This window comes from Pollachius pollachius, assembly GCF_949987615.1.
Source record: "Pollachius pollachius genome assembly, chromosome: 3".
Taxonomy (NCBI): Eukaryota; Metazoa; Chordata; class Actinopteri; order Gadiformes; family Gadidae; genus Pollachius; species Pollachius pollachius.
In genome coordinates, this window is record NC_136936.1 from 12,440,843 (window position 1) to 12,465,040 (window position 24,198).

General features: G+C 41.1%; 3 protein-coding genes across 5 annotated transcripts in view; 1 reads left to right on the forward strand and 2 right to left on the reverse strand.

Annotated features, from left to right (window-relative positions):
- Positions 1–16,195, reverse strand: part of egfem1 (EGF-like and EMI domain containing 1) — a gene marked incomplete at both ends in the record, with an annotated part of 50,858 nt that extends 34,663 nt beyond the window's left edge. The window contains 5 exons of the mRNA XM_079731738.1: positions 1,767–1,889; positions 14,029–14,133; positions 14,598–14,707; positions 15,257–15,391; positions 16,116–16,195. Of these exons, the coding sequence (XP_079587864.1) occupies positions 1,767–1,889; positions 14,029–14,133; positions 14,598–14,707; positions 15,257–15,391; positions 16,116–16,195 (553 nt within the window). The remainder of the gene's footprint in view (positions 1–1,766; positions 1,890–14,028; positions 14,134–14,597; positions 14,708–15,256; positions 15,392–16,115) is intronic.
- Positions 16,196–17,068: 873 nt separating this feature from the next.
- mffa (mitochondrial fission factor a) lies at positions 17,069–22,160 on the forward strand. 3 transcript variants are annotated; one of them, XM_079731839.1, is made up of 8 exons: positions 17,069–17,226; positions 17,893–18,113; positions 18,352–18,524; positions 18,846–18,940; positions 19,593–19,757; positions 20,413–20,463; positions 20,673–20,757; positions 21,024–22,160. In XM_079731839.1, the coding sequence occupies exons 2-8, from the start codon at positions 17,897–17,899 to the stop codon at positions 21,153–21,155; spliced, it is 918 nt and encodes a 305-aa protein (XP_079587965.1). In that variant the 5' UTR covers positions 17,069–17,226; positions 17,893–17,896; the 3' UTR covers positions 21,156–22,160. The 3 variants fall into 3 exon arrangements, with proteins under 3 accessions (XP_079587965.1, XP_079587966.1, XP_079587967.1); XM_079731840.1 differs by having other exon boundaries at positions 18,849–18,940; XM_079731841.1 differs by lacking the exon at positions 20,413–20,463.
- dnaaf1 (dynein axonemal assembly factor 1) lies at positions 22,157–24,172 on the reverse strand (the record flags this gene model as incomplete). The annotated part of the gene is made up of 2 exons (XM_079731838.1): positions 22,157–23,133; positions 23,227–24,172. 2 exons carry the CDS (start codon positions 24,170–24,172, stop codon positions 22,157–22,159), a joined length of 1,923 nt encoding a protein of 640 aa, XP_079587964.1.
- Between the last annotated feature and the right edge of the window lie 26 nt (positions 24,173–24,198).

The following is a 24,198-nucleotide window of genomic DNA, read 5'->3' on the forward strand; positions in this document are numbered from 1 at the left end:
CCTTAGAATTTTTTTTTGCATGTTTTTGCCCGCATGTGTTTGTGTGTGCGTGTCAGTGTCAGTGTTTGTTTGTGATTGTGCGTGCTTGTGCAGGTTTGCATATGAAACAGAGTTGCGTTGCAGACCAGCGCTTCCTTCATCTCTACACAGAGTGGTGTCTGATGATCAGTGTGAAACCGTGTGAAATCTGTTCAGATGGTCCTCAGTGCTGTTTTAAATAACTTAGTTCCTGCCTAGTTTACTGATAGCATGTTCAAAGGATTAGCAATTCCGGTGACCATCTCATTCAAACAAAGAACCCCCTGAAATTGATACAATGTGTTGAAAGAGGGCATGTTCATCCTAAGAGAAACATCTCTATCATTTGCTTAATCTTTCATAATATTACGAATTGCAATTACCAGATTGTGGGCCGTGGATCATGTTAGAGCTTTGCTGAAGTTGTGAAAGTAATTGGTGTTTTGCGATGAGAGGATTTCAGTAAGACACACAATGGCTTCTTTTGACGACTAGCGGTTGAGAGGCTGGTGAGCGACTGAAGGCCTTAGAGGTTGTGTGGTCTGACGCTATCGTGTGACACCATCTGTCCCTCAGCATGTGGACTCTCTACAGATAGTTTTAGTACTAGGCTGAATGGAAATGTGAAAAATACAAATCTGTGTTTGTTTATATTTTGAGTGTGAATGCTAATTTTTTTTGTTCAAAAATATTTCCCCACAGCAGCAGATCAGCAGATATTGTAGTCAGACAAATAGATATCTCTACGAGAAGCAGTTGGCCTCGTTTGAGTGGATTGATCGGGTAGAATAAGATGTTAGCAACTTCATTAAACATTCAGCAACCAAACCACTGGAGCTGTAGTGGTTTTCTAAACAGAGAGAGGTTATTAATAGTGAGTTGTGGTGAATTAGCCGAATATGAATTACCACATATCAGTGTTCCACTTCAAATGATCTCCATGAAAGCTGCTGAAGAAATCCATCTAGCTTTCTGGTCAACAACAGCCATCTATTTTCCAATGACTCAAAACCATCCAATCCAGCTTCAAAGTTCTGACAAAGTTTTGTTTCGCATCTAAGACCAGTGCTTACGGCCCAGTATACCCAGTTGCTCCCTAGCTGATTGTGAGAAAGAAACACCGTCTGTACTACTTTGTCTCTCAGGGGTTAAGGGTCAGGGGCACCTGTGGTTCTTCAACAAACGGGTGGCAACACCCTCTGCTACATCAGCAGGTTCATGTTGGCCTGACAACCAACCAAACCCCCCTCAAACCCCCTCCCACTGCAGTCTTTAACAGAAGAAAGTGCTTCTGATAGGTAATTGGACACGTCCACTTCCTGCTGTTTGGGAAGTTCAGTAACTTTACAACACTGGGGATGGAACATTCAGAGCCTCAACCTGGGCTTTGAATGTTCTTGACTGCTATAGAGGCAGCAAGGGCCAGAGGGCCTCAGCCAAATGGTTTGAGTCCAGCTCCTTGATGAACGGTATTCAAATAGAGCGTTGCATAAAATGTGCTTCATATGCTTCTGTATGCAAGGCCATATATCAATGCTACGTTGATTTTTTTATGTTGTGTGTATTCATTGGTGACTCGTGGTGTATTATGTCCAAGAATTCTGCAGAGTGCAAATATTAAATATTATTATTATTTTCTTATTTTTTTGAAATGATTAGAATGGTTATTTGCTCTTTCTAAGCAGATAGCTTGCAAAGGGGCCGTTTATGCTGTCAGCTCTCCAACAGCATGGAATAATGGCTCTTACCCTGACACGACTTGCCGTCCGGCCCCAGTCTCCTTCCCTGGGGACACTTGCAGTAGAAGCTGCCAATGGTGTTGCAGCAGTAGCCCTCACAGCCGCCGTCATTCCCCCCACATTCATTCACATCTGAAAGAAAAATAAGGAAAGTTTAGTCAATGGGTTGAGTGTGGTAGGTTTTGTCAGAACTAACCAGTTGCGTTAAATGGAGCATGGAACATTAATTCATAGTTTTATATGGTTTGTTGGCATTCAAACATTTTAAAACGTTTTTTTTTTTGTGAATTTGTGAGTTTTTGTTCTGGTTTATATCTCGTGGTGGAGAGTCTGGTGAGAGGCTGAAGGGCTGTTGTGTGGTCTGAATGCTATCAAGTGACCCCATCTGTCTCTTAGCTTATAGGCTGTCTACAGTTCGCATCGAGTTCCTGACTTGTATTGGTGAGTTATAGAGGGCCATACCAATCCAATTTAAGTTGAAAGACAAACCTTTAAATGCCTACACTTTGAACAACAACTGTTAGCTCTTTGTATGGCCGCTCTGTTACGAAGGAAAAACTGTTATTTTAGACCTGGACTTCCTGGACCTCAGGAGGTTCATGTTCATGGCAGCTTGTGCATTGGCAGCAGGTTTACACCCTGTCTCAATGTGTGTATGGTCGATTAAGTAATACCACATATGTTACAGTTATTGTGTTGAGTTCTAATGTTGGAACACATTGCACATTTCCACAAGTGACAATGCACTGCATTTGGTCTTCAAAGAGGGCCTTCTGGCCAAAGCCGGATTAGTCTTGGACCACTAAATAATCTAAATTGAATAGACAGCGTAACAGTGTAAAGGCAGGGGAATCTGAAGGGAAGGAAAAATCATTTACAAATTTCTCCTCATCTGTTTAAAGAGTTAATATGACCCCCTGTGTACATCAGTAATTTGTTTACCTTTGAGCAGGAAATTGCTGAAACAGAACTAAACGAAAACAATTTGCTATATTGAGGACATCACGTGAGCAAAATACTTCAACCAAGGAACAGCCTGGAAAGAGCATGAGCCTTTGTGGGACACATCTGACCTCTGCTGCACAGAATTAACTGCATGAACTCCGACCTCTGCTGCTGTTTCTATGCAGAATCACAGGTGTTCACACACTGGCCACTAATAAAATGCTGAATACAATCAGGACAAAACAAAGGACTGAAGACAAGAATGCAAGTGCTCTTTTGTGTCAGAGAGTCGACTGAGTGCAAATAATTGCAGTGTCAAAGTGTTTGCTTGGTACATTGTTAACTGAGCTTGCAATTTCTGATGGATGTTGAGGATGGGTATACATTGGGAACACAGTGGCTATATCACTTTCACAAATAGTCACAATTGGGATAGAAAAGCAGGCATGTAAAACTGGCAAAGAAGCCTGCCTGATACTATTCTGAAGACCTCAGAGGGTGTTGGTGGCATTGGCTGGGACAGTTCAGCAGACCAATGTAATGCATTGTGCAGTACGTCATATGCAATGTACTTTTTTGTGAAAACATAAGAAAAGAAGACGCCTGTTGAATCTTTATAAAATCAATCAGTGGAATCCTGCAGAACCTCAGAAACCAAGGATGGGTCTCCATGTTTAAAAAACTGGCCAGAACCATACTTGATTCCCAAGGGTAAACAATTTCATCTGGGGGGGGGATATAATGTAACACCCCTAGCAGTATCATATATCATCTCAATGTGTTCTTAAACTACCCTTGGATTGAACCATTTGCAATGGTTGAACCCCAAAAGTCCCTAATACATTTCTCAGAGTTGTATTGCATCATCTGAGTTTGTTAACCTTTCATTTGGGAACTCGTTAATCCTGATGCTGCATATTACAGTCCAACGACCTCTCTTAACATCAGCTCAGGGTCACATGTCATCACCAGCAACAACAAGAGGCTGAGTAGGAGAGGAAGACTGTGCTTGGAGACTGGTTCATACTGTCCCTTGACTTCCTGTTCAGCAAACAGGAAGTCATCACTTGGACCGTCTGCTAATTAATGATTTGAGAATTGATTATCAACATTTGATAATCAATTATCATTGTTTTCTTTATTTGGGATTTTGCGGCTTTGTCTTGACTTGAAACCTTCCTTCAGTTTCATGTCAAGCTGGCATGATGTTCTGCCCTGAGCTCCAGACAAAACCATATGCTGCTGACAAATAATATATTTCCCAAAGCAGCAGATCAGCAGATATGGTAGTCAGACAGATAGATATCTCTACGAGAAGCAGTTGGCCTCGTTTCAGTGGATTGATAGGGTAGAATAAGATGTTAGCAACTTCATTAAACATTCAGCAACCAAACCACTGGAGCTGTAGTGGTTTCTTAAACAGAGAGAGGTTATTAATAGTGAGTTATGGTGAATTAGCCGAACATGAAACTTTTGCTTTCACACCATAGCAAGTCAGCATCATGGCCGGTAAGAAGAACCAAACAAAACAAACAAACATCCTGAATAATGAACTGCCAGATAAAAAATTCATAAAATGAATGAAATATATGTTAGCGGAGTGGTAAAGTAAAGAAAGTAAAGTCCCAAATAACATTTAATTTGCTGTTACATTGTCACTAATTCCCCGAAAATTATGAAAACACAGAAATATTTCTGAAAAATCAAGGAAATCAAAGAATTATACAAATGGTTTATATTTACTATAGATTGAAATGTAAAAATAATCAAATAATCAGGCTACATTTACAATGGTGCTAGGCTTTATTTTAAGATTTGAAGCCAAAAGACAATAAAAAACATGACGGATTTACTGCTTGAACTACTTCCACTATCCACACAGGCAGGCCTGTCATAGTTTGAACCCCTTTGTTTATTGAACAGAAAAGCACGTTTGCAACATGGCTGACCTGAAAGCCGCCAATTCTACCAACGTTACGGTCGCGCAACACTGCAACACCTGGAGTCTCTTCCTCATCATGCATCAGGAGTGGTCCCTCGGTGGCTCGCTCCATATGTCCTCTCTCTATAGCTTCATGTGTGGATCATCCATCTTCATCTCAGCACTCTGACAGCCCGGGTGACACACACCACCGCTCACCTCACCTGAGTGGGAGATTGATCTCTCCACATGTGAATGGAGTAAACTTTTACTTTTGTCATCTCCCACCAACCCTTTTTTGTGGATTTTGTTTTTGATTGTTTTCCTTTTTCTTGTCCTTCCCGCCATATTTCCATGGCTGTTTTCCATTCTATCGATCAATAGATCTATCTATTCAATTATTTTGTATTCAATGGATTTCTATCGATTCTTTCTCTATTTCTATCCATCCATCCATCCGTCCGTCCGTCCGTCCATCCATCCATCCATCCATCCATCCATTCATCCATCCATCCATCCATCCATCCATCCATCCATCCATCCATCCATCCATCCATCCATCCATCCATCCATCCATCCATCCATCTATCCATCTATCTATCTATCTATCTATCTATCTATCTATCTATCTATCTCTTCATTTTTTCATCTATCAATGTGTTTCCTACGCTTTTCCACCATGTATGCGCACACATTCCATGTTCCCTTTCTTCCATTCATAACCCCACAGCCTGCTAAAAGTCTTCCCTGGCTCCGCAGCACAGCACCTGACTGTACGCCCCCATGGGTCCAAACTCTGTGTTTCCAATGCACACATTCCTTTTGCAACACACGATAAATCCATCGGCAATTGAAAAAAAAACATGTGTCTCCTGTTAATGGCTGAATGTTGGCTCTAATGGCCTTCTATCAGATACTGTGTTTAGCAGTCAGCTGCTGGAACGCTCTGGTGTGCTGCACAAGGCTAACATAGAAGGCCTGACCCCCTGCTAACCTCATTAAGTGTTATTGACATTGATGGTCCTTGTACAATGCATTACCACAAACAATCACACGCATGCACAAATATGCATAGATACACACACACATACACACACAAATACATGCACCTGCACACACACACACACACACATATACACGCACACACACACACAAACACACACACAAACACAAATACACACACACAAATACATGTACTTGCACACACATGCACACACACTTACACACACACAAGCATCGACACACACAAACACACACACACAAACATTGACACACACAAACACACGCCCACACACTTTTACATTCCTTCAAGGACAATCTGTATTTGTCCTTCACAAGCCCAGAATGTTGAATAATAAACCAGCTCTGGTTTCATGGTTTTTGTTTTGGTTGATAGCAGTGCATTTGGTGTTCTGTCGATTGACAGTTCAATTGGCATGTTTACCAGAAGGTCAGGTGATAGCTGAAAGAGCCCTGACATCCATAGTATGTAATTTTGCTGTATTATCAAATAGGCCTCTTGGATAGCAAGTGAAGCTAATACTAGATTCTAGTTATTTATACTGCACACAGGCTTCCTTTTGAACATAATTGAGGAAGGAGCAATATGTTTTCTCTGCATCATCTGAGCCTCTGCTCCTATATTCTCTTTGGAGCAACTTGACACAGACACAAGCAAATACAGAAAAACGATAAGGTCTACACCTGCAGCCAAAATAATGTGATCTATGTTGTTGTTGTTGTTGTACCTGAGACCTTCAAAGCTATAATTACGCAATACATTAGATGTACGATGAATGTCTTAGCATTACGATGGAGATAAAATGGTTGGATCATTTATTGAGAGGGAAAAGATACTTCCTACAAAGATCACAAACTTTCAAACAATGGTACAATGTGCACTACACAATCTTGACAGAAGACAAGCTTGAGCTTGGCAGAGCACATGTATATATAACCAGCACACACAGCACTGCTAATGAGAACCATCTTCCAAGAGCACAGTTAGACCTTTAAGCACTACACATCTCTATTCAATCTCTACATTGTGTTTACTTGTTCTGTTCCTTGTTCAGAGAAGCCTGTGTACTTTCTTCTTGTATAAATGTGGTAGGTTAACATGAACAAGTATTATTCTGAATGTACGTTCTGAATGAATATTTATATGTGTCTCTTGACTCTTGGCAAGATATTCAGTAAACAAATGCAATCTTTTTGCAGCATGCAAACTTTTATAGGGAGTTTGCATGCAAGGGAGTACCACAACTAAAATGCACTTCATAATTTCCATTTTGCCATCCTTTACAACTTCTATTGACAGATATCAGGCGTATGATTATAAATTACCTATCAGTCCTTGCGTCCGTTTGTGAGGTGATAAAGATCATGACACAGTTGCTCTCACACAACTTGATTAATGGACCTTTAAGTGGGCACTTCGCATCCTGTTTGGGAACACACAGTATCCACTGAACCAGAGGAAAGGGTCGAAAGTTCATTGGCTAGCTGAGGACCTTTTTGAAAACCTTTCACAGAGAGGGAAGCGTCAGTTTGATGGGAGATGAAGAGAAGACAAAAGTCATTGTTTTAAGTAACGTTTAGGGTTATATGTGATTGACAGCGAGAGTAAAGGCAAAATGGGCATCATCAATCACCGCTTGCCGATATTTACCCACAAAGCCTTGAAAGAAAAGCGATGGTCATTAAGTGTGATTTCCAAAAGTTACAGCTTTGCTGAAACTTGCAACGGATCCTCTTGTGCCCATTTTCATCATGGAAAACATCAAGTCCCTCCCAACCCTGACTGAGAATACATGGGAAAAGAAAATGGATTCCATACATTCTCACATACCTCTCATTCTCCATCTTCACCCTCTCCCTCTGCTCTGATACATGTGGTAGACATTGTGTCTCTAATGGACCTAAATGTGCCTACATCGCTACATCGCTCAAAATACGCACCTCACATGTTTCACATTTGTTCCACTGACAAATAATTGATGTCCCGGTATAATAAAGATCTTTGGAGGAAACATGTTTAAACCATCTCTACAGGGGTACCGTTTCTTGCTGTACACTTCTTTTTATGATTGTCTTGAGCTGAATGGAAACAATAAGGGGAGGCATTCTGCTCAACATATTTGTTCTACCCAACAAAGGCTTCACAAAAACAGCCATCCGCAAGGTAAGTTGTTGACACAATGAAAGAGGGTCTAAATAAGTAAAGTAGCATGACTATAAAAGCACTGGACTTGTAAAATCAAGAGAATAAATCCATTAGTAGAGGAACAAATCAAGTCCAACAGTTTAGGTCTTTATCTTGCACATTTGGAGAGTTAGTTAAATCAAATGGGTTAGGGTTAGGGTTATCATGTTCAATAAGATAAATCTTGAATTGGTCTAAATCCTAAATTGTTCACCGGTTCAAAGTCCCTCTGAGCTACTTTCAATGAATGCCCAGAAGACCTGGAAAGTCGATTACAGAACTGTCCAGCTCTTCTGGAGTCCAAAACACTGCGTAAAGGAAGCAGGGACTCTGTGCGATAAAACTATTCATTGAAAACTGGTTGATAGACAGAAACATTAAATTCAGCATTCAAGATGGCCCATATGGTTTGTATGAGTCGTATTTAATATATGACTATGCTGAGAGGCAATATTAAATTGCCGGTATTGCTGCTCTCAACTGCTGCACTAGGGGTCTCTGGGTGCATGTGTTGGAATAATCTCCTGCAAAGCATAAACCTGCAGTAGTTGTTTGGATGTGTGTGTGTGTGTGTGTGTGTGTGTGTGTGTGTGTGTGTGTGTGTGTGTGTGTGTGTGTGTGTGTGTGTGTGTGTGTGTGTGCGTGTGTGTGTGCATGAGTGCCCATGTGTGTGTGAGTGTGTTCGTGAGCATCCGTGTGTGTGTATGAGTTCTATGCTGGCGTATGGCAGCTATTAGGCCCTGATGAGCCTCTTCCTCTGATAGTAATGCAAAGCTCTCTGGTTGCTCTGGTGTCTGCCCTTCAGGCCAGCCACTGTGATGTTTGAGTCAGGGCAGCTGACATATGACTCCTTACGGTCTACACTGTAGCCAGCCCCCCCCCCCCCCACCCATCCCTTAGGGAAATTAAAGCCATAAAGGAAAGAACATCTTAACAAATTGTCGACTTTACACTACCGCTTGATTTAGTTGATGGTGAGTTGGGCTTCTACAGCAGAAATGCGACGCTTGTTTTGGCAGCACTGAATTATTGGGGGTCAACTGCTTTTTGCTTATTGGAATTCGTAATACTTATTGTACCTAATAGATCTACAAAAGGGTCAAGTGTATGGTCACCATTGTAGGCCCACCACTATTTGTGGTGGACACCCATTCAGGTTCACATTCTGTGAATGACAGAAATGCTCTTGAATGGGAACATCTGTTAATGACATTCCAGGTGGACATCGCCTTCAGTATGTTATTGTAGTTTTGGAGCACAAGGTTAGAACAGTTAGCCAAGGGCGTTTCATAAAAAGGAGAGACTGCTATTTACATTTAAAACAACATTTTTCTTACTCTGCAAGACTTATCCCAACAGAAAAATAACAGCTTTCCCTCTTCTTCTCACTAGAATTCCTTGGCACTGTTGGTGGCCATTTCAATTTTTTTATATTTTTCGGTTTCAGCTAACTGCCTATTGGAAGGGCAGCTATTTCACAGCTAATAACTCTGTTAAACCTGGAAGCAATCGGTGGTGGTCAGTGCTGCCAGCGACCGCCGCAGCTTTTATGGCATTCTTTGTGATCACCTTGAATTACACATTCAGAAATATATTTTTGAAAGACCACTTCAAGAGCAAAGCTCATGTTGCATCTTAAAAGATGTCCATGTTAAAAAGAGGTTAATTAGTCTTTTTTGCTTCCGAATGACGGGTGTATGCCTCTAAACTTCAACGAGAACAAGAGGGACTGGGAGCCAACATAAAGAGTCACCTGTCAGAGGTAATCCAAAGGATCTGCGGCTCGGTTCTTCATGAAAACAAACTACATCACACACTTATATTCACACATCTGAAACTCCATAGCAGAGGCAGTACAGCTTATATTTAAGAAACCCTTGTAAATGGTCCAAAACTAGCTATAACCTCCTCTGTGAAAACCATATTGCTCGCATCACATCCTGATTGATAACAGTATTGGGTGTTAGGGGACATTTGACTTGTTTCCAGTCCATTAATATGTTTACTTGGTATTCATGTTAGCCTTATTATCCAGGAGGTGACGGGATTAAACAGTGCTGGGATCAAAAAGAGATTATTTCCTGGGGAAATGTCCTTATCTTGCCATTACTTTTTAAGATTACACAATCTCATAATTTTAGAGCATTGCAATCTATATACTGTCTGAATACCCCAAGTATACGGTTATAAGTAGTATGCTTTCCAGTAGACAGTAGTTTTGAAGCAGAAGTCAAACAATATGACACGCGATTGATTGCAAAACACACATTTCGGAGTTTGGGAAAACTTTCCAGACCTCCAAAAAATTTGAGATCACAGTGAGTACTAATTGATTTGTGTTTGTTTCATTTTTGCAAATGTTATTGCAATGTTCTGATTTTGCATAACTATTGAGGTACACAAAAAACAATCCAGATGTATTCTCATTTTAACGCTGATCTGGACATTTTTTTGATAAGGTTTAGGAGACTCACAAGATTGATCTGTTTTGATCCTCAATCAATTTATTTTGTTATGGCCCTGAACCAGCAGCAACCCTAATAAAAGTATTCCCATCAGGGAATCCTGTCAGGACACATGATTTAACTGCCAAAAAAAGGAGGAAGCAATGAAAGAGATGGGATCCAATACCATCCAATACTATACTATAACACACGCCAGAGGTAATCCGAGTTGAAGATTGTACCGGATATGATGTGCTTGTTTTCCCGAGGATTCTAGTTGGCTGATAAATAAAACCAGTCACACAGTGATTGGATTTAGAAAGTGGCTAATTTGTCTATCATTACTATTGTGTGACCAGTCATCAATTCTGCCTTGCAGAGAAACAATGCTACTGAACAAACACATATTTTAACAATTTTGCAGAGAAAGCTCATCAACAAAACAAACCCGTATACAAATACTTTGTCTTTGTTACTTTCCTTTTTGTGTGTGTGCGCGTGTGTGCCAAACACAATCTGAAAGATATTTAAATTTGAGAACAAAAAGAGAAACAAACATGTGTGAACTGTGTATGGATTTAAAAATACACAAGTCACTATCTGAATTAATGTGGTGTGGTCAGCACACAATTTTCCCTACCGCTCCCTCTCTCTCGATCACAAGCTTTCTCAAACACACAAACACACACACACACACACACACACACACACGCACACACACACACACACATTTACACACACAAACACACACACACAATCACTTTCACATTGCTAAGTGGCAAAAAGTGCAAACATAAATCATAAACTATTGTTGTTTTATAAAAGGTGTGACTACCTGAGATAGAGCTAGTGCTCTCTCTTAGTGGATCCAGGGCTATAAACACTGTCCATGATGTTCTTCACTGTACCCTGAACAACCAAACCCTTGCTAGCCAGGGCCAGATGCTGATCATCAAAATGATGCCGTGTGTTATTTACCTATCGAAGGCCAATGCAGTGAAGGCATTGCAGCGATACCTCATCAGGGGCTCCATTAGATTAAAACGTTTGCATTCACAAGAAAGAGGCAGTACATAAAAATACAACAACAAATAAAGACTCAAGTGTCTGAGAGCTACCACATGTTTCAGCACAGGCCCGGCCAGCCCACAGCTAGTGATCATCAAAACGCAACACCATGGCCCAAGCCTATTGTGTCACATTACCACAGAGGAGATTGCCCATCCTGTCTTCTGATACTAAAGATTAGAAGCAGTTGGGGACAGTTGGATCCCTGTAAAGGCACACTCAAGCTCAGCGATCCAAACAGAGTAGCTGGAAATAGGTGAACCGAGAATGAGCAAGGAAATGAGGGGCTGAGTGCATGCATTCTCTTTTTAAAGGTTTCCCAGAGCTGTCACAATTTCTGTTCCTAACCCTGAGGAACACAATAGGCCCTCTTCTATCCATGCAGTGATTGTTTATTAATATCTTGTTAAGCACCAGAGTATACAGAGTCTTTGAAATGCTCTGCTTCAGAATACGGCGGTGGCCATAGTGCCTGGAGGGCCCATAGCAACTAATTCATCATGGCCATGCAGTTGTATGCTATTTGGATTTATCTGTGGCATGGGACAAGGTTCTGACATGGTCTGATTCAACCGCTCTATCTGTCCCTCTCTCTCTCCACTGGAGAGTTCCAGAATAGAGGCATCATCTGAAGCCCAACCAGGCTGACAGGCCATATAGAGACAGAAACCTCCAAAAAACAGCAGCCATCCATCCAGACTGACAGAAAGACAAACTGACATACAGGGAGGGAGGAAGAATGAAACTGTGGGACAGACAGGCAATACATTTGCGCACAGTCTTAACATAACCAAAACTTGTATTTTTACACACAGCTGGATTATGAACATGTGCGACTCGTCTCGTAAATCTACTGAATTCCACAGAGGGTAGCGTTACTCTCTTTTATTCAATATATTGTATCTGCTTTCTTTTCCTCGCTCTTCCCTGTGAACTCTAGAGGGCAAGGACATGAAGCTGCAACAAGAGGTCTGCAACTGTGGAATGTGTAATAAAGCTGAAGACATATATGAATCAATGTGAAAGATTTATTTTTATGAAAGCATTCTGTTTTCCCATGTGACACAGCATGTGTAACCCATTGAAAACCTGACACGTTATAGTCCCCTTTTAAAAGAATGAACAAAAACATGCACACACCCACACGCGGACACACATACACACAAACACATAAACACACAAACAAACACATACGCAAAAACATACATTTTTCTGTCAAAACAATGCATGGCTCGATTACCTCACTATCTCATATAGATTTTAAGTTCGATATTTATATCCATCCCAGGAAATAATATATTTATGAATTTACATTACAAGTTACATTTAAAATGATCCAGAAGGGTTCTTAAAATGTTTTACTTTGAGTATAGCTTGAGTATAGCCACAGCAATGTATGAATATATAATGACTCAGAAGCCATAAAGTCAGAGGAGTCTGACTGACGTTGTGGGAAAGGAAAAACGTCTATAGGGGAAATATGTAAGGATAAATTAATTCCTTTCCTTAAGATTTAGCGCAAAGAGGAGAAAAAGATAGGTTTGAGAAAGTGTGTGTGAGCTAGTGAGGGATAGAGAGAGAGAGAGAGAGAGAGAGAGAGAGAGAGAGAGAGACATACTTCAGTCTTGTTAAATAAGTCTAATCATTGCTGTCAATACCGAAGAGTCCTCGGTTGAAAGCAGTTGTGTGGGAGTGGTGGCACAGTCCCAGACAAACAACAACATATCCTTGTGACATTTCTCACAGAGAAGTGGCATTGTAAAGGACCCCAAGCAAACTGCCCCCCTGCCTACCGGCACTCCCAACAGGCTAGGCTGGGGTTAGCCTCTGTGTGTTTGTTTGTTTGTTTGTTTGTTTCTGTGTCTATGTATGTGTTTGTTTGTTTTTGTGTGTGTGTTTGTGTGTGTGTGTGTGTGTGTGTGTGTGTGTGTGTGTGTGTGTGTGTGTGTGTGTGTGTGTGTGTGTGTGCGTGTGTGCGTATGTGTGTGCAAGCCTCTTCCAAACCAACTAGCAAACAAACTACATTGTCCTTTTCTGAAAGCACACAAGATGCTGGAGGGGCTCGGACAGAAGACAGATACAGATACTTGAGCTGTGCGTACATTAGCAGAAGCAATGTAGAGGATTAAAGTGGATGGTAGCTTTCACAGCCACATAGGGCTAGAACCTAGTGCATCTCTCGTAAACATACAGTTTTCATTGAGTGGAGGTGGACTAAGTGACAACAGCCCAGGCTCCAGTCTTCAAAGGAAGTTGTCTCACTGTGAGAGAGAGAGAGAGAGAGAGAGAGAGAGAGAGAGAGAGAGAGAGAGAGAGAGAGCGACAGAGAGAGAGAGAGAGAGAGAGAGAGAGAGACAGAGAAAGAGAGAGGTACAGACGCTTCTGGTACAGTCCAGGATCTAAGCAGGATCCCATTCAGAGCAACAGAAGGCCACTCACAGCTCCAGGACTCTTGTAATTGAAAACACAAGGTCACACTTCGGTCTATTCAAACTTCACCAATGTAGCTTTGTGAAACTGTGAATCTCAATATTCTCCTCAACTTGTTCTGACACGACTTTGAGGTTTAAACAAGAACTCCTGCCATGAAACGAATGAGAGTTTGCACGCACATTTTCTAAATGAGTTGCAATATACATATTATAAGGTATGTATGTGATACCTACAAGAAGCAGTGCTGTTACCCACCATATTGGCAGCGTGTCCCTTGGAAGCCATCTGGACACTGACATATCTGGTCTCCAAGCTCGGCACATCTCCCACCATTGAAGCAGGTATTAGGGGCACATATCCCTGAAGAAGAAAGAGTAACATATGTTTGTAAATAGCAGAATGAAATGCATTTATGTATGTATGTATGAATTCAAATGCATGTATGACTGTATGACTGTATGTATGTATGCATGTATGCATGTATGCATGTATGCATGTATGTATGTATGTATGTATGTATGTATGTATGTATGTATGTATGTATGTATCTATGTATGGATGGATGGATGCATGCATGTATGTATGTATGTATGTATGTACAGTATGTATACATGCATGCATGAATGTATGTATATATGTTTGTATGTATGTACATACATATGTGTGTGTACCTACCTACGTACACACACTTACAGTACATATGTACATTCATGCACGTATGAACGTCATAGATGGATGAATGGATGGATGGATAAATTGATGGACGGATTAACCGATTGTAGGTAATGCAATATATGTAAGTACAAAACAAAGATAGGACTCACTATGCAAACAGCCCTTCTCTCCATCCTTCTGCCTCCAGCCTGGGCAGCACTTGAACACGGGGCGCCTCTCCATGTGGTACGTCTGTCTGTAGACGGTGTAGTACGTAGTCCTGCAGAACAACCATGATGTTAGCACACTGAGACATTCCTTTCTCTTACTGTCTGTAGACTGTGTACTATGTAGTCCTGAAGAACACACATCCACCTCTATCTGTCTGTATTATGTGTTCCATAGCATTGATTAAGTATCTGAACCAAGTAGCCATCCAAATCATTCTATGTGTTAAATTAATATGTATGGTGTGAAGATGGTCCTGGGTTTGATGCCCAACGTTGCCACTAGCGATGGCATTTTGAATGTGGCCTTTCTGTGTGCATGTTCTCTGTGTGCATGTGTTTGCATGTTCTCCCCAGGTTCACGCGAGATTCCTCGGGTTCTCCAATATATTTCTCTTATCTTCAAAATAGATATTGAGTTGAGTGAATAATTACAGAATAACTACAGAATATATAGACAATTTTGTGCAATGAAGGATATCAATACATATCATACCTGGCAACTTTGGGAATGTTGATGTGGAAAAATGCATCTTATTTTCTATGAAAGTGTTTTATTGCCTTATTGGCTTTGTTTAAATGAAGATGTTTGCATGTCTCACCTCCTCTCATAGCCCATACACCAGCTGTGGCCTGTGCAGCCCTGCCGCCACACCTTGATCATGTGGGTAAAAGCCTGGACACAGGGTTGGCTGGACCCCAGCATAGACAGCTCCTGATCTGTGCACACATTTGGCCTGCAACAGAGAACACACTCACACACACACACACACACACACACACACACACACACACACACACACACACACACAGAAAGAGAGAGAGAGAGAGAGAGAGAGAGAGAGAGAGAGAGAGAGAGAGAGAGAGGCATATTAATGGAATGAAAGGAATCAACGATGTAACACTACCCCAATAACCAAGATAAGAAATGTAAACAGGACATAAACATAGATCCAATATGTCTCATGAATAGCATGTTTACAGTTGTCAAAGTCTTACACAGCATTATAGCCTACTGTAAAATGCCGTATCATTAAAGGAACCCTTCGGCTCAGAACATATGGCTTCAATATAGACCATCCCGTTGCTAATTATAAACCTGCATAGTAAGCAAAAAAAACAGCACCCCATTTCTGATTATCGCTCATATGTTAGCATGAATAAAATGTCTACTATGCAAAAGCAACAAATCGATAAGAGACTTAAAACATAATACTTGCACGGACCAAGAAAGAGCGACTTCTAGCGGTGAATTTAACATATTGCTGCGTGTTTAATATTAGTTAGAAATCAACCGAAGAGAAAGACAAAGACTTCCAAAATTATAATGATGATAATTGAGTAAGCTATATAAGCCCTACGTATTCTAGACGTGCATACATCATAAGGTGCATGCTACATCCGATACATTTGTATTTTTAAATAGCATAGGCAAATGATCATAAAACAATATTCACTCACATGCCAGGTTGCAGCTCCAAAGATGATGCGATGCGTGTGGTGACGGATAAAAAGCACAAAATAAAAATATCTATGACCATTATATAATCCGGTTGGACGGTCTAAAGTCCGGCAAAGAAAACTTAGTTTTTTTCGGATAATGTATTTTTCTTTAAAAATGAAACATCCTGAAAAATCTCAGTTGATCAAATGTTGTTTCAAGTTCTTTAAAGCATGGTTCCTGTGAATGTACCGTTCCTCAACATGCGAGATAAGCAAAACGTCCACTTCCAAGTCCATTCCATTACAATTTACCTCCTTTGAATGAGTCTTCAAGCCCCCTACCCGGGACGCACCACCCACTCCACTTGAGGGGTCAACAGCAACACACACGCACACACACACACACACACACACACACACACACACACACACACACACACACACACACACACACACACACACACACACACACACACACACACACACAAAGGATGCTCGCAATGGGTTATTACACACACTCTTAATTATATTTTGATTAAAAAACAACTGTTTGAATTCAGGGAACATGGGGCAAATATGTATATAGATGTATATGTTAGACACTGATTATCCTCAATTTCATTTACTTATACGCACGTTTTTAACCTATTCCCAGCTTAAATGTATTCACAATTTTCAAAATTACAACTAAAGTTACTGATTGTTATAACTGCGAAAACTATCTGAAACGGCATCTTGATGTTTATTTTACAGGTGTAAAGTATATTTTGACATACTAACATTATGATTACAATATGATAACTCATCTTGCTTATTGCTGCCAATAAAAAACATGAACACAAATTGGACTGGATCACAGATGTACTTTATATTTAATGTCGGCATCCGGCGTTGGACTTTTGTTTTAGGCGCTCGATCAGATTTGCATAAAGGAACTTCCTGCTTTCGGTTCGCTGCGGTTCCTGTTTTGGGATTGGTTCAGAGGAGGACAGACATAAACAGAAGGAGATGCAAAGACCAGCATAGTCTTTGTTTTTTCGTTATCTATAACAACAATAAGGAAGTATTCAGTCGGAGCGGTCCAGCAAAACATATTTCTCTTGAAATTGATTTAGCTGCAAACCAAAGGGTAAGAAACACGCTTGATTTATCTGGCTAGCTTTGAAATGGCGCTAAAAGGCTGGCTAGCCATCGTTGTCATCACCATATTAGTACCCATTTGGTCAAACTAGAACATTGTTACAATAACTAAACAATATGAGTTATCTGCGAATAATACTTGCTTTTTGATTTAAAGTATGAATCCCATTCACATGTTAGCAGCTATTTATTAACAATGTTTTGAGTATCAAACCATTTATTTAGCATGAATTACCCAATTCAACTGTTTGAACGATTTCTCCAGGATTTCGAGTCAGATTGGCTGCTACGGAGCATCAACTGAAAGGCTAGAGTCCCTTAGTTGCAATCATAAGACCTCATAATATTTGGACAGTATTGAGACTTGAAAATGCAATGCTAAATTTTGAGAAGGAAAGACAAATGTACAGAGCATCATGACTCCTTTGACATTCAGTATGACCAGTCGAACAACATTTTTTCACATGGTGTAATGAAATTTAATCTCGTAAAATCCTTGCTAGTTTATACCATGTATTATTCAGCAGGACAATTTAAGAAGATATAATTTGGAAGTTAAGTCTCTAACTGTGACCGGACATCCCCTTTTTGATTGTATTACCATCAATGATACAAGCTAAGCAACTGAGGATTTGTCTTACCTTTTATTTTACAGCCAAATGAACGGAGCAGCATTCCCCTCCCCCACGGCAGAGATGGCGGAGATGAACCGTATCCATTATGAACTAGAGTACACAGAGGGCATCAGCCAACAGATGCGAATCCCTGAGATGCTCAAAGTGGCCCCCTACTCTTCTGAGAACCAGGGCACTGGCCTGCATGAGTACTCTCATAGTAGTGCCATGATGCAAGTTCCAGAGAGAATTGTGATCGCAGGTTGGTCAATTTCACGACACAATCTACACTTACTATCCTGAACTTTGTCTTTTGCAGATTACTTTATTTTATTATATTTTCTGAGCTGTTGACACACCAGATAAAAGCCAGTGATGAATGTCAAATAACTCAGAGAAAGTAAAGACCCTTGATCATCTGACGATCATTGTCAAGCAATTAGTAAAGACAGGTATTAAACAATGTATTAAAACGTGTTCCCCCCCATGTGTTCCATAAGGAGACGAGGATGATCATCAGTACTCCAGACCCAGAGACCTGGACCTCATTCAGTCTACACCACTGGAGGCTTTATCACTGAAGACCCCACCCAGAGTCCTCACTCTCAACGATAGGCCTCTGGACTTCATGGAGATGGACCGGAGTTCAGCTCAAGCACCACCCAGTGAAGAAGTAAGGGACTGTGAATAACAAAGTAGCATTGTGTTTCACTCAATCAATGCAGTGTTCACAGTAGTGCCGTCTTGATAATGAAAGTAAATAATTAATTGTGAATAAAATTTTGTGTTGAGGTTATCGTTCACAGGAGGAGGCCTATAAATCACTTTAATGTTGAACTTAAGATTTCAATAATGTCTTGGTTTTCTTCAAAATGTATTATTTATTGAGAGCTTTGGCACAATCAGATGAAGAATTAGAAAATTCTGTCAAGAGTTAGTTGCACACGTATAACTAAAGGTTTCACTCTGCTCAAAGTAGTGTGGTTTGTTTCAGCAGTTAAGGCCCCAGGGGCGACTACGAAGGGAGCGCTCGGCAAGTGAGAACACCCCAATCCGCCAAAGCGGCCAGCTGACCAGGAACGATTCCTCGTGAGTGTCTTCTATTGCATCCACCGAGTGGGCTGCTTCTGGGCTCATTCTTTCCTGCTTGTCTCATAGCCATCTGTGTGCGATTGTTTGTAATTTCCAACTTTGTTGGTCACTTCTGTTTCTTTGCTATTTCTTTGCTTACAAGTCCAATAATTGTATTAATAAATTAATCTTAAGTTTACCTCTGTATAGTACAGTATCAATTTTCTCCCCTGAATAACTTGGTGAATATTTAGGATAGTAAGTTAACAAATTCTGACTTCAAAATGTGTTGGAAATCCTACATGACTTCTACATCCTGGCTCAGCTTTTCTCCCTCTTAGCTCATTGTCTCTGGTTTAGTAATTGTAACATGTCTTTGGATCAAAATCAAGGATACAACTCTGCTTGTCCCGGGTCTCAATTTCACCTGCTCCTCCTCCATTGCTATTGGCCTTGTCATTCGAGCATTGGTCTTTGTTGGTGGATCCCTATGTACAGCACTGTTTCTATAGACTAGATGGCCTGCAATTACAGTTTTAAAATCAAGGACGGTCTCTTTTCTTTCCGCCTCTCTCCCTTCCCTACCTTTTCTTTATCCCTTTACCTGATCCCACGTCCCTACTCCCGCGTCTGCGTCTTCCCTGTGGCATGATGACCCACACACCGGTAGTGCAACCTCATCTCTCCTTGTCCCTGTTCGCACCTGCCCCCCCCTCACTGCTGCTGAGGACCAACAGAACCTGTACAGCACTAGCGGTGTTCTGTCTTTCATCCAAACCACCACGCGCCGGGCCTACCAGCAGGTCCTGGAGGTCCTGGACGAGAACCAGAGCAGGTGACCTACAGATCAAACACCCTGACTGGAGACCCAAGCTAAGCTAGCTGAGCTGTTAGGCTAACGTTACTAGAATGTTGGTTCTCAAGTCTTTGTCTCTTTTATTGGAATTTTTTTCCAATTGACAAAGTTTACTAAGGCTCATACCTATATATATTAAAGAAAAAATCCAGAAGATTGCCTTAGATTTAGATTGACTTGTGTGCCATTGAATTCTAGATCTAAAGACAATGTGGTTACTGTCTTTTGGTGCCACCAGTGAGTCTGGGTGTGCAATGTCTTTGGGTAAAGTTTTCCACAAATCTACCCTAGAGGATAATTGCATGCTGATTGCTTATATTTGATACAAATATTAATCCAGCGTGATACCATTTGTTTTAGTGTTTGATTTTTGGTTTTATATCTTACTTTTTTTTATAAGCCCCAAGCTACTGAAAACATTTATTTTTGGCTTTACATATTTTGTAATACAGTAACTGTACCACAAATACCGATACAGGCATTTATCCTGAGCCCCAGCCGTAGTCTGCCTTTATCAGTTTGTGGATTCTTTCAAAGGGTTAAACCTCTTGCGTGTCTTCTGCTCTATCTCCTTTCTTTTGCTCTATTCGTTATTTTTCCCTTTCTCTTTTCCCTCTTATGCCCTTCTCTTTAGCAAACCATCACTGCGAGGGGGGTCGGCATCCAACCCCCTGCATGAGTCCAGGTAACTGCACCTGGTACAGAGACTCCCTGTAGCTCACTTTCCACTTTTCTTTTTCCCTTTTTCTTCACCTTTCTGTTACTCCTTATCATCATCATCATCATCATCATCATCATCATCATGAGGATATCCGTGAAACCAAAAGTGGTTGAAACCAAACACTGGTTTTGAATTTCTTTATTTGATTTTCTTTGATCTGTTTCTGTTCCCAGGCTGGTATTAGCTACACTTGATAGCACTCTGGATGCGGGCTGTGATGACATGGCTGTCGTTGATGCAGCAACACTTCGTCGTCAGGTCAGTTTTTAAAATTATTTTAATTTTTCTACCATTGTGCATTAGCAGATACAGGCCAATACAGAGCATGTAGGGGTTAGGCGTCTAGGAGCTCTAAGATGCCTCCAGGTAGGCTGAGGGCATTCATCAAACCCAGTACTTTGAGACTGGAAGTTGAACATCCTATACAGTACACCATGCTGACCCCATCTATTTTCAGTGGTTGGGAGTTTGTGTGTTCTACCACATGTTTGAAAAGAACCCTGTGTGTCTCTATGCACTGATAGATCATCAAACTAAACCGGAGGCTGCAGCTTCTGGAGGAGGAGAACAAGGAACGAACAAAACGAGAGATGATCCTCTACTCAATCACTGTGGCGTTTTGGCTCATCAACAGCTGGGTGTGGTTCCGTCGCTAACTGCCCTTCCATAGTACTGTGTGTGTGTGTGTGTGTGTGTGTGTGTGTGTGTGTGTGTGCGTGGACAGACCCTCTCTTATTCTAAGTGTCAGAAATGTGCGTCATGTTTGCTGCACTTGTTTCTCTTACAGGCGTGTGCACAATATAATGTACTTGATTTCTTTATTGTATACATGTCCACTTTATTTTTTACTTATGTGTTTCTTAATCATATCATCCTTTATGTGGTCTATATAACAAAAAACATTGCAAAAATCATTCCTCTAGCCAATGATTCTGACTGCTTGTTGTCCATGCCTGTTGCCACTTAAAGATGTCCTGAAGGCAACGGAAGTGTTTTGAAGAAATGGGTTAACGTTGACAAACTGTGGAATTACAGCAGTCGTTTTCGAGTTTAATAGGAATGTAAGAATATATTTATTGCATTAGATTGCTCTATGGTAAGAGAGGCTGTAAAACAAGACTGTATAGTTCAAATATTGTTTATACACTAAATTGAATGCACATCTTATATGCTGTTGTAAAATATAAATAACACGTGTAAGGACTACCTATGAAGCTCAGCATGACTATTCTGAAAACAGTTTTTTTTCAGCTATTATTGGAACAACACGGCTTCATTCTCCTGTTAATTAGAGACCTGCATAATAATGCTGATAATTGTATATTTATTTAAATAAAAGGCTGGAACTCATAAAAACAGGCTGGTAACATTAAACAGTTTGTCTGTATTCCAAAGATATCCTTTAAAAACAGAAATTTATGTTTGTAATCTCACAGTATTCAGTTTGCAGTCTCCAATGTCAGTTTAGTAGATATTAAAGGTAAGCTATGAAAATATGGGTAAAAATGTAATTAAATACGCTCTGTAGTCATGTATAAATATAGCGAGCCTAATCATTACTACAAATTAAGATGTTTTTTTTTACTGTGCATAACAATTGGGCACTAACCACACATTGTACATTGTGTAAATGAAAATAAAACTTGATCTGAAAGTCTCAATCAAGTTCCTCAATCAAACGGGTGGGCGGACTGTTGGAATTTTGGTTTGGAATGGACCCTTCAAGTGATTTGAATATCACTGGCATAGAATCATCTTCAGCTCCTGGATCCACCATGCCCACACCCTTCTTGTAGTCATCAATCAATGTGTTGTGATCGCTCTTTTTGAACAACAAGGCTGGGCTTGGTATTGCCTCAAAAGCCGCAGCCGCCTCACATTGATATTGTGTCAAATCATTGTCACCTGATATAATTTGTATTTTTGGTCTGGTTCTTTCCTGGAAGGCGAGGAAGCCTGTGATGTCCTTATCTTCAGTGTCCATATCCTCCAGATCAGGCAGGTCATCAATGCACAGCAGCTGGTGCGACTGCAGGTGAATGGTCTCAAGAGGCTCCCCTTCCTCCAGGTCTGTCACCAGAGGCCCAGGACCACCGGAGGTCGTCATCAGTGCCATGTCATCTGGATCAGAGGGAGCCATCGGGGGCAGAGGATCAGGCTGCTTCCAGTGCCCATGCGCTCTCCGGTGTTCCTCAGTTTCATGGCCAGGCTCTGTTGGCTTTTCTTCCAAATGGGTCCTTTGTGGCTTGTCTATCCCAATATCGGGTTCATCTTGTACATCTTCATCTGACTCACTCACTCTCTCTTCATCAATTTCTGAACTCTCTGGACTTTCCTCACTCTCTAGTTCCTCCTCAATATTGTTACGCATCTCCTTTGGGCTGTAGTAGTCGTCTTGTTGCTTTTCTATCATCAAACCTTCTTCGGGTTGTTCAGCCTCAAGATCTTTGCATAACTTTTGATCATCCGCGAGCTCGACTGGTTCTCTCTGGCTCTGTAGGAATTCCTCGTGGGCTTCCAGACTGCCATCCACAAAGGCCTCAATCTTCTTTCCGTGTGAGAAGCAAGCAATTATTGTCTCATGCTCCTCACAGGAGCTCTGAGATTCCACCATCGGGGTATCCTCAGCCTGACCTAGAATGTGTAACAATAAAGATTCAGTGATTTTGAAAGACACTAGACATTAACCATCTGTGTCAAATATTGTTATAGACTTAAACGGTTTACCTTTCTCCTGCATCTCTCTGAGGCGACGTCTCTCAATGGCCTTGTCCCGGATGGTTGCGATGGCATCCAAGCTATCCTGAATCTTCCTTCTCTCTCGTGTTTCCCACATCTCCCTTTCTTTGCGCTCGGCATCTAGCCCCCCGACTGCCCACGCCTCTGCACACGCCCTGTCTTTGGGGAACACAGGCCGGTCGTCAAGGTAAGTGAGTAGTCTGAGACGCACAATCAGGGTCCTTCTGTAATTTTGGATTTTCTTCACCACATTGTTCCCCATCAGGTTTAACACACGCAATCGTGGCATGCTCTCAAGCACAGCAAGGATCTCCGGGTCACTTAGCAAGTTGTGGGACATGTCCAGAACGCTGATTGAAAGACACTCTCTCAGGTGCTCTATGTCCCCCATCGTTTCCAGCTTATTATGGGCAATCTGAAGTGAGCCCAGCTCTGGCAAACAGGCGATATTCTCTATAGTCTGGATATAGTTGTTGGAGACATTGAGTGTGCAGAGTTTTTCAAGGGATCCAAGGTTTTCCAGCTTGTAGATAAGGTTCTGATGCAGGAACAAGCTGCGGAGCTCAGTCTGTGCCTCAAGGTTCGCAATTTGTCGCAGTCCATTGCTCTCCAGCCAGAGGCACTTTAGTCCTGTATACTCATCCAAATTTTCTATGGTGGAAAAACCTTTAAAATGCAAGTACAACGTGTCATTCAGGTAAGGTGTGACATAAAGCTTGTTTTCCTTGCAGTGATCCCTTAAAAACTTCTTGGTCATTCTTGGTCCAGTATAATTCTGTTGTTTGTCCAGATGTGATACGGCTGAAGTTGTTTGATCATTTGCATCGTTATGTTTGTTTTGAATAGAGGAGTCCAATGTATTGGCATCTCCCGTTTTAATCCCGTTTATATTCATATCGTTTATCGTCCTTTCATGGATCTCGGCGGGATACATAGTCGGATAATATTTAAGTATCGAAG